Raw genomic sequence first — 14,249 nt, 5'->3', positions numbered from 1 at the left:
TTTATTTCTGAGCTGTGAGCTATTAAAATAACAATGCATTTTAAAAGTTATAAGCAGAATTTGGTGAATCATTTAAATACATTCTGTGCCAAGCAACCAGGCAATAGCCTCTTAAGTCTCCCAAACTGATTCTTCATTAGTCTGATTTGGGGACTGTAATGAGAACGCATGCTTCTGGATGGAATTCCCACTTGACACGGTGCCGGGTTCAGCACACAGATAACAGAACACTGCAGATCTGACTTCTAGTCATTAGTTCGACTCTACTCCTTTCAGCATACAGGAGCCCACGCTCACATGACTCCCACGCCATGGCCAATTTCCTTTTGTGGGAAAAGGTGTGGCCCTAACATACAGCAAGGCTCAGAGCACAGAACGGTTCTAAAGGTGGATGGATAACAGGTATTTGGCAAGTCATAACTGCTAATTATCAAAGTCACATTACTGAGTGGTCTATGGCACTTGACTTTGAATATGAGCACTGTTTAATGACTACTTGAGAAAAAGGAGAGAAGCAGATTTGGTGCTTAATTGAAATGTAGTTATTTCATTCCTCTGCTTAAAAAAAAGTCAATTCCTCCCCCAAAACCTGTAAAACACCTAAGCTGATCCCTGTCAGTGTAACCAAATCTCCTTCCCGGTCTAGACCTCACTCACCCTCTCACTCTACACACATTGATAGGACAGCCCTCCTCTGCTTCCCTGTGTTATCCAGGGCATCTCCTCCTTGGAGTATCTCTTTATTTTTTATTGTCTGTCTGCCCATTATATTTATTCAAAGTCCCTGGAAGGCAGAGGCCAAGTGCTACTTTTCTTCGTTCTCCAGCACTCAGCACATAGTAGGTGGTGTTTTGGGGGCACTTTAAACAGCTCCAAATCCACCTTATAGTTATATAAACCCTCAGGCTAGAAACGGTGTTCATTTATTAATTATAATTGAGTGCTCATTGATTTTTTTGGAACTATTTGAAGAGAGCAAAAGTTCTCCTGATAACTCACCCCAAATGCCAAGTTCTTCCTTCCTCCCTCATCTACTGCCACCAGGATAATGTTTCTAAATCCTGCCCTCCTCCTGTGACCCTCCTGTTCGAGAATCCACTGTGCACCCCCCCCCCCCAAGTCTCTGTGCCTCCCCCCAGCCCACTGCAACTGTATCAGCAGCAGCTGTGGTCGCTCAGGCCATCCGGAGCCCTTTCATGTACAATATGCCATTTGATCCTTCACCGGGACCATATGAGATAGACGGGCAGACATCTTACACTGTTCCTACAGATAAACAAAGCAGAGTTCATTAGCTCTGCCTGAGGTCAGACAGGTCATTAGCGTGAAACAAAACAAAAACCTGGGGGCCCCATTTCCAGCTCAGGTCTCTCTACTTCCGCACAAGGGCCCGAGATCTCTCATCTGCTCAGATATTTAATGAGAACCTCTTATGTGCCAGAGACTGGACTGGGCTCCTGAGGCGACAGAGAGCTCAGTAAGACACGAGTCCAACCCTGGAGTGAGAGGTATGACAAATGCCATGGGAGAACCACAGGTACTGCGCATGTAGGAGTTTCAAAACTGAAGAAAGAAAGGTCACCACCCTTCTCCAAATTCTACAATGACTACTGTTCACGCTCCAGCAATTGCTAATACTCCCTACTACCCAGGATTGTTCTCCGTAGCATATAAATCAGATCAGACCTCTGATGGAAGGCAGGACTCTCATACCTTCCTGCATCCCCAAAGCATCTCCCATGATGTGATGGTGCTACATCTCAGGCAGAATCAGGGTCTAAAGCCCGTGGAGGGGGGAAGATCATCTATCATTGATACACCCTTGAAAAACCCTTAAAACACCAGCAAAGGTTTTTTATGCACACATGTGTTCTCTTTCTCTCTCTCTCAATGATTCCTGTAGGGCCAGTTTTTCCTTTGGTCTTAGGACAGGTCAATTTTGTGTTTTGTTGTTGTTGTTGTTTTGTACTTTGAATTTTTAGTTCAGGACCTGATGAAGTAGTTCCCATGAACATTGGGCACAGGGGCTAGGAAATATATCTATCTCTGAAGACCAAAGTCATCCTCGGTTGTCTGAGATATACAAACTTCAAAAGGCAAACGGGAAAGGGGGCTTTTATTTCCTGCATACTTTCATTTCACACACACTCCAGGGCATGTACTTGCTGGGTAGAATGGTGAGCTAAATCCTTTTGCTACTTAAATTACTTCTCTTGTGTTCTTCCTTTCTTTCTTTTAATTATTAGTATTGCTGTTGCTGTAATTTTTTATTTTGTTTATTGCCAAGCATGCACAGCTGAACACAGGTTAAGACATAGGTAGGCATTTTCTCCACTGTAAATTTTTAGCCTCTATAGACTAAGTCTCTAGGAGGAGATCTGTCTGAATAATGTTAAATGCATGTGGTTGTTTCATAAATATTCCTTAATTCAATTCATATACTAATTAAGCACCGATTGTATGCCATATAACCTGCATTAAGTACCAGGGAAAACAAGAGTCAGCCCCAGAGGCCTCATAGTAGGGGAGAAAAATATGAACAAAATCATCTCATGGCCATGTAACAGTTGGATATACAAGGCAAGATGGGCCTGGACAGGGCAGGGGAGGCTTACGGAGATGAGCCCCACCCCCAGGATGCTCCTCATGACTCCGTCCCTCACCTGCAGGCACTAATTCAAGTGTCACATTCCCAGTGAGCCCCTCCCCTCAGCCCCATTTAAAACTGTAAACTGCTCCCCCTCTTCCACCACACATACTCCTATACCTCCTCTCTCCCTAGCACTTAGTTCCTTCTGATCACATCTCTCTTTTTTTTTTTTGCGGGGGGGGGGGCTGTGTGAGGTCTTTAGTTGCGGCACACGGGATCTTCATTGCAGTGTGCAGGCTTCTCTCTAGTTGTGGCGTGTGGGCTCTCTAGTTGTGGCGCACGGGCTCCAGAGTGTGTGTGCTCTGTAGTTTGCGGCACGCGGGCTCTACAGTTGAGGCGCATGGGCTTAGTTGTCCCGCGGCATGTGGGATCTTAGTTCCCTGACCAGGGATCAAACCTGCGTCCCCTGCATTGGAAGGCGGATTCTTAACCACTGGACCACCGGAGAAGTCCCATCTCTTATTTATTTTACTCTCCGTCTTTTTCCTTCCATGAGAAGGTCAGCCCCACGAAGGCAGGGATTTCTGTCTATTTTGTTCACTGTTGAACTTTGGCCTTAGAATAGCACCAAACACATAGCAGGATTTGGTAAGTCTTCAAAAAGCAGCCTTCCTGACCATCCTAAAGGGCAGCTGACCGAGCTCTCCATCCCTTCGCTCTCCTTTCTTTTCCTTCACAGCCATTATCAAGAACCGAAGTTATCTTTTCTTTTAAAGTTTGTTTACTTATTTTTCTCTCACCCCTCACACGGATAGCAGCTTCACAATAAGAGGGAGTTTTTTGTCTGCTTTGTTCATTGTGGTGTCCCCAGCACTCTAAACAGAACCTGGCACTGTTTGTTTCTTTGACAAATTTTCCTTGAATGAATGACCATCATCCCCATGCCTGTGGCTCATGTCCACTGACCACTCAGCCTATGCCAGGCAGGTTTCACTATATTCTCTCTCCCAATCCTCACAACAACCTGATGAGATGTGTGCTATTATTATTTTCATTTTACACAGTAGGAAGCACAGACAGACTGTACCTTGCCCAAGGGCACAAACTACCAAAGAGAAGAGCCAGCTATTAACGGCAAGCCATCCAACTTGAGCTTTGCTTTTAATCACTGTTCTACTGGCTCGACGGAAGCTGCACTGTGGGACAACAGGGCCACCATTGCATCAGGTCTACTGTGGTGGCTTCCTCATTATCTGGCCCCTCTAAGCCCCCTCCTGCCACTGCCAGGCCATTCTCCACACTAAAGCCAGAATGACATTTTCCAATAGCAAAACTAATCACCTCACTCTGCTTTAAATCACTTCAATGGCGGTGGAGCATACCTGTTGGGGTCCCACCGGCAAAAGTGATCAGTATTTGTAATAACCTCTCTAGAAGGATGACACTGTCATCTCTGAAAAAATGACAGGTTATGAAGAAAAGGATGGACTTGGGAGAAATGCTCTACCTTCGAGATAATAATGAGAAAAGGCTTATCTGGTTATGACAAATTGGCCTCTTCAGTAATTCAGAAATATGTATGTAATATCCGATCAGAATCTCAAGTAGATGTGTTAAAATGGATTTACTTGGGCCCCACCCAAACACATTAATTCAGAATCTCTAGGGATGGGGTTAGGAAATCTACATTTTAACCAGTAATCTAGGTATCCCTTTGACATTCCTTCACGTAAACCTTTTCAAGTCTAAGATACCAGGCAAAGCACCTGCATGTTGGATGACACCATATAAACGATCAGTGTCAAGACAAGACCCAACTAGCTCTATTTTATGACCAATAAGGCCTCTTGTTCAACAGTAACGTTACATAACTTATGGATTCAAACCTGCCCTAACTCAGGTCACAGGTTTCAAAAATGTCCAATGTTGGGCAGCTCATGCAATACGCAAGAAGCCAGAACTATCACATCTGGTAAAATCAACTCGCTTATGCCAGGTCAACAGTTTTAGTATAAGATATGTTCATTCCAAAAATTATTCCACTTCTTCCCTTAAAATATACCATCCTGCCATGTGTGGCTAGGAAATTAAGAAAAATAAACACAAAGTACAAACCATGTTTTGCCCACAGCGTGCCAGTTGACTTCTGAGCTACTGCTGTGTGGGATTCAAAGGAAAGCAAGTCTATTCAGGTCTTTTACCTCCTGAAAGTTCCCATGGTCAGAGATGAGCTTTGTTAATGGGGAAGTTGAATGCTCATCCAACCTTCATTCCAAGATGCTGGCATTTTACCAGGCTTCCCTGACATTATCAGAACTGGTCCCTAAGTGAATTCATCTCTGGCCATGGGTGACAATTGACCTAATATTAGTTGTTGGCTCCTGCAGCTGAGAGAAGAGGAGGGTCTTACCAGGTACAGTCTTCCCTGCATCCAGGCCATCCAGCTGGCAGGGGCCCTCACCGCACAGAGCAGCAACGGTACAAAAAAAAAAGTCTTGACAGAAGTCAAATAGTCTCAGGAACTACTTGGAAAGATATGGGATTTAATTGTGGTGCTACAGCAAATTTCTAATCTGAGCCATGTTATGTGGTTTAACAATTTTTTGTTTTTGAAATTTCAGAAATGCATTTAAGTACTGACTTTTGGCTCTGGTTATTTTCAAGTGCTTCTATATAAACAAAAACAGTCTACCCTACACAAGACAGAAATTAACAGTGCTTTAGAAACAATGACTATGTATTACGAAATCCAAAGAAGCCTACAGAAGAAACAAAACATTTACAGAAAAGGACAGCCAGAGAAGTAAATTTTTCAAGATATTTCATAGATATAAAAACAATTTTTACTATGCACATAGAATTAGCAGGCCCGTGACATAAATTACTCTTTGGAGAGTCTATGTGATCTAGGTAATAAATAGGATCTATCATTATGTAAGAGGAACAAAGCAATCCCTGGTTAGATATACTACGACAAATTAAGGGGAAAAAAGTGAGATTATTCGAGTTTAGTAAAGTTTATTCAGCACTCACTAAAGTGAAACACAAACAAAAATATGGAGAAGAGTTCAGATATTGAAGGTTTCTAGTTTTCTAATTACAAACTACAGCTTTAAAGTGTAAAAATCACTAGGTTATTTACTTCTGATCAAACTTTCTAATTTCCTTACAAGTTCTTACGCTTTCACCTCTATACCATGCCAAAGTGAAGATTGTTTTCCTCATCCCACCCAGATTCCAAAACTCCACTGCAGACCCTCTCAGCCATGAATCACGCAGTGACCCTCAAGACCCCTGAACATGCTGACAGTATCTGCCAATACACAGGACAAGGACAGCAGGGCAAGGAAGTGGCATTCCCTGGGATTTAAATAGGCCTCAGCGGTCAAATGAGAATAGCTAAAGATGTTAAAGATACCAAAAGCAGTATTCCATTCAGACTCCAAAATTTTAAGCAATTGGGAAAGCCAAAACAGGTATTAATGCTAGCATAAAAACCTTTTTTAAATTCAGTGCTTATTTGTCAAATACCAACTGCGTTTTCTTTTATTCCTTTCTGTTTCTGATCTTTGGAAAAACCACATCAGTATCAAATGTCACTTAGTTCTCATTCAAACAGAGGAAAGCAGACACAGCGGCTGTACCCGTGACTTAGCTGACCTGGGCCCTCAGTAAAAACAAACCTCTATAAATCACCAGATGTAAGCAATCGGGTAGTGATCACTGTAATTAATTGAACAGCTTTCCTGAAATTTACTGTACAATTTCAACCCTCCTAACACCTTTCCCAGATACAACTAACAATGGTGCTTTTTTTTCTTAAGTTGTTTAAAGGAGGAAAACATTTTAAACTTCAGTGGCTGAAATATATTTTTAAATTATTCAAGATTAAGGTGGTAGACTATTTAATTTTAGAAATCAAACCATGCTCATTCTAAATGCTGTCTTTAAAGGCCAAAAGTTAAAATGATTCCAAAACATCTCCACTGCATGACTATAAACACGTGATCTGCCCTAATAATACACAAAATTTAACACAATTTTACTCTTATCTGAAAACTCAGAACTGCAAAATAACATGCAATGATATTTCTAACTTCAAGGACCTATTGAATTTTAACTGTATCAAGTCGATATTTTGATTTGATGTTTCTGGACCTTGATTTCCACTGCAGGCGCCACACTTGGATAAAAGAGGATACCTCAATGCTTCATTACCAACTCCATTTCTCCTCCCCAAATAACTCCGATCACTCTCCACTAGGAACTATGTAATACCGAATCCACAGATCCCATGCCAACCATCGAGTGATACCAGAATTTAAGTCTCAGTCCACCATAATCAAATACATGTCCCTGTGGGGTGAAGGCGGCTTCTCTGAGTCTTGAAGGCCACAGCAGCAATAACAGCATAGTGTAAAGTGTTCTGGTTACAATGATACTTAAAATTTAGGAGCGAGAGAGAGAGAGGCTAGGAAACAAGTCAACCAGTTTAAAGGAAGCTTATTTTGCCTGTAAGATCTGTACTGTAGCCCATATGGAACTGCTCCCCCTGGTCCCTGCAAACATACATTCAAAACCCTCCTAACGTTCACTTACAAGGAGAGAAGTGTAATATTTGCTGAGACTGGCCCTAGATTTGGAATGGTCTCCAATTCATTGTTGTTCAGTTTCCTATAAACGCCAAAAAAAAAAGAGAGAGAGAGAGAGAGAGAAGCAGATTATGCAATCTGTAATCCACAGAGGTGAAAACTTTATAAAATTATTTAAAGATCCCTCCCAAGTTAAAAGTTTTAAATAATTCACTGTAACCCAAACGTTCTTTACAATTAAATACTGTGATGGGTAGTACATTTGATTCAAACCTCAAGCAGAAAATAGCTGAACTCACACTTCTCGAAGGCTGTGAAGGTGGCTCATGGAACTTGCCTTGATGAAAGACAATCTGTTGTGACTTAAGTCCCTATGAAAAAACAAAAATAAAATTATAAGTAGTTTCCAAAAATCACTAATAGTGCTTAATGATGTACAAGACAGAGTGGATTTATGAACTCTCTCTCGACGCTAGCGACAGCATAAGAAATAATTGGCCCACCCTGCCCATAAACGAGAGGGCAAACTCCAAAATACAAACTCTGAGGACAAAGTTAGTTCAGGAGGCTGGCAGATTCAAATGCTCCAAGCCCGCAAATGTTTTAGGAGATGGTTTTTGGTCCAGGGTGAACAGATCTTTTGTTAACTGGTTGTTTTGTTTCACCCTCCCCATCCACTACCAACTCCTCACTTCCAACTTGATATGATGAAGTCATAGCTTATGAAAAGTGGTTAATTAGTCAGGTGGCTGAAACTAAAACCTCTAAAGAAACCTTTTTATTATCACAAAACTAAGCATCAGAGTCCTTATTACAGTCAAATAAAGTAGAAATTCCTTTTCACACATATTTGTTTCCCTGGGTTAAGGCATCAAATTATTTAAAGTGTGTGTGTGTGTGTGTGTGTGTGTGTGTGTGTGTGTGTAGCAGGTAGGAAACAACCCAAACTCTCTGCTTTCCTGAATTCTCCAAATCTCAATATCTCAATATAATGTATAATTTAAACCACATCAACCACCTAACAAAGTTAAGGAGACTGTTCAGAAATCCGTGATCAGATTTCTTTTCAATTATTAAAACAAACCTGCTTCTAACTCAGAGACTCAATATAACTCAGTAACCACTTCCATAGGACATCAACCGAACTCCTACGTATGCAGTATTCTAGGCTAGGACGTCAGCTCAGCATTGAGGATGAAAATGTGAAACAAAATCCGGCAAATACTTGGTTATATTGGTCAATACATTGACTAAGTGCCTTCAAACTGGTCTAAGGAAAATGAAATGGCTGAACAGCTACTGAAAACCCGGCTGCCAAACAGGATGGTTGAAAGCTCTCCCCCTGAAAGAGGCATACCCACCCTTCCTAGATTAATTCCTTCAGCGTTTAAAAGTGAAGATTTTTGAATAACCGAAGTTAGAGATAACCAGACTTGACTGGAGAAAAGCAGGAACCATTTGCTATATATTAATACATAAGCATGCCTCCCGCAACAACAACAAAAAAGGCAGAGAAATCACATCCAGAGACGCACAGTGTTACTTTGTGCACATCCATTAGGGTAACAATTAGAAATCAGAGATCCTTTCAGTCTTTGAATTTTTGTTTTGACAATAAACCTGGATTTCTCTAGTTCACCTAAAAGGAAAAAAAAAATTTTTTGCAAAAGGTTTTATTTGAAACATGTTTGCCTAAAGACCTACCAGACAGTAACAGACATGAGCAGATTTGTTCCGGTAGAGTTATAACATGAAAAAAAATCTGGCACAGTCTTTAAACTATAAAAATCCTGCAATTACAACCACTGCTGTGCGTGCGCCCCACGCTGGAACCAGACACTTTCCCTCGCGGCCCAGCTTGCATCCATCTGGAGTTCATCAAGGAAACCATGGGCCCCACGGCTCACGTTAGGATTCAGACAAAACCTGTGTGCTTTTAGCACCCCAGACAGTCACAGATTTCCCACAGGCTCTAAAAAACAACCGTGGAAAAGAGGGCTTCACCTGGGAGGTAGCCTGAATCAACAGAAAGGCTCATTTGGACCCACTCAACTAAAGAACGTTGCACTAAGCCTACAACTGCATCCCCTATTGTTTCAAGTGTTCAGTGGAAAGGGGGCACCCATCTGGCATTTCCAGCTCACACAGGTGATTTTCTTTTTGATTAGAAAAAGAACGAAAATTCCACTTTTCATTTCATTTTAAGGATTATTTCTCAGGGCAATCCCGTGAGGAAAAATAAATAAAAAGATTGCGTGCTTTAACTTTTTTTTTTTTTTTCTGACCAGTAACAGGATGAAATCCCCAACAAAAGACCTGTAAAATGAGAAACTGTGCCTTCAGAGAACAGGGCACATGCTGGGGACCCCTCACTTCTGATCCAGAAGCAGGAGCTGGCAACCTTAAATATTTCGGTTATTGTGGCACACTTCCATTCCAGAGCTGCGTGTACTATTAAAACCACATTATATGGGGGAGAAAAAAAAATCACCCCTGAAGTGACTTTTACTGCTAAATACTTAAAGCCATGAAACTTTTAATGTACCTAAATTTAGATTTAATACAGTTTATGTTTCAGAAATGATTAAAGGATGCCACATTTTCCTAAATCTCCTTGTATTGTTTTTCATGGCTAGACCATTAAAAACAAATTCAACTTGTACAATGTCGATGTTTTCTTAAACCCCATTACATTCAATAAGGAAGGCAGATTCTTTGTTTTTAGAGTTCCAGTAATGAACATCTTCCTCAGAAACCTTTCCTAAAAACCTTTTTGTAATGAGGTTAATAAATGGGAAAGGTGGCGAGGCAAGGAGGTGTGAACTATTTACCCAAAACTCAGCTGGCCAAACACTTGCAAACCAAACTCTACACAATAGAGAGAAGTCTCTTTTCCTGCATATTAGCAAGCGAATAAATATATATGGAAAATAATTAATATACAACATTTGGTTCCAGCTCTCATTTTCTTCCTTTTAGCATTTGGAAATCTGACTTCCAAGTCAAATTTTAAAATGCAAATCCAGCACAGCTTCTTAATCAATCCCACTGGGGCCTGCAGAGCTGCTAATTCAGCAGAAATCTGGAAAGCTGAAAAACAAAAAGCCAAGCTGTAGCTGTTTTAAGACACTGATCCAAAGTGACTCATAAATCAGCCTGCTATGTTCAAGTTTTAGTCTGGAAAATATAGAAAAACAGCTGTGAAAACCATAAGGACTAATACCCCTAACCCGAGCCCCAATTTTGGTACGAACCAGAGGATTTATAACAGGCAGACACTAAAGAAGCCACACCAGCAGAAAGTACCTTTCAGACTTTTCTTTGCCTGAGCCCAGCTAACTCAAAGCTTTCTATGTGAGAAGACAAATAGTTCTGAAATTCCATTGAGATTTTAATAATACTTGAAAGTCTTCTTGATAATTGGGCAACTTTTCCCTCTTTTGGCTAAGTAAACATATTCTAACTAGCACTCCTCTTTGGGTTCCCAACTCTTTGTAAGCACACACTCTAGATGTAAATTCAAGTCTGCTTTTAAAGGCAGTTGTAAGGAACGCTGCAAATAGTGACTGTTTTAAGAGCCACTTTCATGAAAGGATTAAAAGTTCCTTTTTGAAAAGAGAACTAACTACAATATGACTATTTTACAGGTCAAACAATTCAACTTTTCACACATGGGATTCCTATGGCCATAAATTACAACTGAATAAACTGGAAAGAAATACATACACACGTACATTAAATAGATTAAGTTTTTAACTTACCAATTCAACAAATGAAACAAAAGCTAGACACCAAACTTTTTCTGAAGAGGGCTCTCATGAAGTACTCCTAAGGAGAACTTTTACTTTCTTAATTACCTGAGGAAAAGGAAGTTAAGATATGGGGTAGAACAATATGCATTTTTCTACTTATTTCTGAACTCTGGAAACAGTCTACTTAAAAGCTTTTCAAATTATGTAAAATTTAAGAAGCAGCTATCTTATGCCTCCTGCTCCAAATACCAAGTTAAAGAGAAGTTAAAGCTCAATTCCACGTATTTTTCTGCTCCTTTCAAAGGTGGAGAAAGGAGACCTCTAGAGCTTCAGGCACAAACAAAAGAAACATTTACAATAAAGAATTTGGACCACATGGTTTGGTGACAACTACAAAGTCACACAAGTACAAGAATGACAGAGCTGTCCAATGAGTGATCACAGCAGGGTTTCTGACAACAGGCGTAGTGCTTATTTGTACAAGTGGAACTTATTTTCGCATACATTTAAGGAATGTGGACTTGTATTAAGACAATTTACTGCTGGCGGAAATGTAATTAAAGATTGTGCTAACCAAATAAACTGTAATTTGTTTTTAGTGTGCCACCAAATTATCTGCAAAACAAAATCCTAATTAGGTCAGCTACTTTTAAGACAATGTTTGAATAGGTATCAAACCCCTTTTGGTTTAACTCAACTTCTAATCAAGAGCAATACAGTTGTGTTTTTTTTTTAAGACATCCAATTTTTAAAAGAGACATTCATTCACACACACACAAAAATATACTGCACACTGGCATGATCCGATAGGCCACTTAACATTGAGAAACTACTGAATAATAAGTTAGATCTGGTGAATGATTCGAGCATTTCTAAACACACCCCAGGAAGCACTGTATTCTTTCTCTTTCTCATCCCTCTATTATTCATACATGTTCACCTCCAGTCATTCAAATGTTCAGTTCCATATGATGTCAATAGAGCCATTCACATCTCATGAATAAGGCAACATGACCTCCACAAGAGGCAATTGAACAGAATTAGCCACAACTAATTGAAAGTCTTCCTGCTTTAGGTTAAAGCCCTTATCTCCTTCTTCAATTGTAATAAAAACTACTAAACAAGACATCCCATGATAAGAGATTACATATCAATCTAAAACTCTCTACTTCTACTTTTTTTTTATTAAACTAAGGCATATTAACACAAAGAATATGCTTTTGATGGTCCACAATTCTACAATTCACAAATAAAGACTTTGATGAGCACAGGGATTTAAAAACACAATTTCTTAAACTACCTGACCAAACTTCCTACCACTATTATTTGGATGTTAGGACAGTCGACTAGAGTTGTTTCCAGAGTTTCAAATTTCCACTGCAATTCTGCTACGGCCAAATCTAAGGATTAAGGAAGGACTGCACTTTTGTTATTTTAACAGTATAGCTACTTTGAAAAAAAAGAAACACAAGTTTTGACTGTTTACATTTTGCACCAATCTTCCAATTTTAACAAAACTAGAGTGGGAGAGAATAAGATGACATTTGGACCTAAACTACATTTTCTTCCTCGTTCTGGCAGTTGGCAGTGATTTCAGGTTTTCAGACTCCACAACTAGCATCCAAACACTTGCATAACAGCACCCAGCGCTCTCTCCTAAACCTTCTGGACCTGCTGAGAAGCTACAGAAATCACGCTCTCGGTTCTGGAACAGCTCTCGTTCCTTCCCTTCCTTATCCATTGATCACTCTTGCCAACTTCTTACAGTTTGGTCGAAGAGGGGAATTTACTAACGCGAAATTAAGCCCAGGGTAAAGAACAACAAAAAGATGTCCACCACAGCTTGGACAGTGACCGAACTCTGTAGAGGGGGCTTCCCAAACGAAAGGAGCGCGTTCGATTACTAGTTGGGAACGCGAAAAGTGGCATGAAACTGTTATAAACTATTGAGCCCCGGCATCATCCTCTCAAAGTGAGAACTGCGAACTCAGGGCGGCAGCAGGTTGCCAACTCTCCCGCCCCAGCCTGGCAGGGCGCGCATCTGAGCCCCCTTGGCGAGCTCCAGGTGCAGGACGTCGATTCTGCCCCTGGGAGTTGTCAGCGGCTGCATCCCCTCACCCACCTGCGGCCGGGTGGGGCGCACTCAGGGCCCACCTGCGCGGCCCGCCAGGCGCTGGGGGATGGAGGGAGACTGAGGCCCGGTCGGCTCCTTTTCCATCTCCGCGGAGGGCCGCTGGAGGCCTGGGCCAAGAGGAGGTGCCCTGGAAAAAGCTGCTGCGCGCCGAGCATCCTGGCCCCTCGCCCGCAGTCCCGAATCTCGAGTGGCTCCCCCTCCGCCCTCAGGAAGAATACTTACAGCCGAGCGACCCAGGGCGGGAGCGGCTCGGGCAGACGCGACAGCCGCTGGCGACTGCAGTCCAGGAGGTCCCCGAGGCAGCGGCACGGAACGGGGCACCAGTGCTCTGCGCCGACCCCAGAAGGCGGCCCCAGGGCCCCGCGGCCGCCGCCCTCGGCCGGGCCCGCGCATCCCAGCACCGCGCACAGCAGCAATCCCAGAGCCGCCGCGGGTGCGCGGAGCCTCGGCGCGCCCATCGCGGTCCTGCAGTCTCTCGCTGTGACCCGGGCTCCGCGCCGGCGCGCGCTCGGGACCCGGCACCAACTTCCAGTCGGGAGTGGACGCCCGCGCTCGGGGCCGTGTGCGCGCGCCCTCCTCTAACGCTCCCAGGTAAACCCCTTTCTTTTAGTCCTGGCAGTAAAGCTCTTTCATGCCCCGGGGAAGCGAGAGGGAAACCGAAAAGAACGGCCAGCTGCGGCAGAGTTGCAGTGTGAGCAGCGTCCGCGCGCCAAGGCCTCTCCTCGCCCGCAAACGAAACTTTTTCGCCTCCTCCCCGCGGCGGAGCGCCAAGTCCCCGTGCGGCGGAGCCGAGGGGCGGGGCTGCCAAGGCCCGCGCGAGCCCATTGGCCTGCCGGGCGCTTCGCCCCCGTGGCCACGTGACAATAACAAGGCTCCCGCCCCGGGTCGGAGCGCTGAGAAAGCGGAGCTGAGATTGTAGGAAATTCCGAGTTACATTTTCCAGCCTCTCGGGCCAGAAGTCTCCACTACGTCCTGGGAAACATATATCAAATGGAGCTGAGGAGAAAAAGGGAGTGAGCAACCAAGTGAGCAAATATTAGGCCAGCTCTCGGAGTTGGAGGTATTTGGGGGCACTTTAGGGGAGTAAAGTTAGTTCTGTTACGAGGAAACCTTGCATTCCAAATTTTAAAATAAGTATAAATTATCCTACTATTCACAGAGGAAACAATGGTTTAAATAAA

General features: G+C 42.7%; 1 protein-coding gene across 2 annotated transcripts in view; it reads right to left on the bottom strand.

Moving 5' to 3' along the window:
- Positions 1-13,819, bottom strand: part of LRIG3 (leucine rich repeats and immunoglobulin like domains 3) — a 46,043-nt gene extending 32,224 nt beyond the window's left edge. For both annotated transcript variants that reach the window (XM_007179716.2, XM_007179715.2), the window contains exons 1-3: positions 13,291-13,819; positions 7,482-7,553; positions 7,190-7,264 (exon numbers count right to left, since the gene is read on the bottom strand). In XM_007179716.2, the coding sequence (XP_007179778.1) occupies positions 7,190-7,264; positions 7,482-7,553; positions 13,291-13,526 (383 nt within the window). In that variant the 5' untranslated portion in view covers positions 13,527-13,819. The remainder of the gene's footprint in view (positions 1-7,189; positions 7,265-7,481; positions 7,554-13,290) is intronic.
- Between the last annotated feature and the right edge of the window lie 430 nt (positions 13,820-14,249).

This window comes from Balaenoptera acutorostrata, chromosome 11 (genome assembly GCF_949987535.1).
Source record: "Balaenoptera acutorostrata chromosome 11, mBalAcu1.1, whole genome shotgun sequence".
Taxonomy (NCBI): Eukaryota; Metazoa; Chordata; class Mammalia; order Artiodactyla; family Balaenopteridae; genus Balaenoptera; species Balaenoptera acutorostrata.
This window is presented reverse-complemented; position numbering and strand designations above follow the sequence as displayed.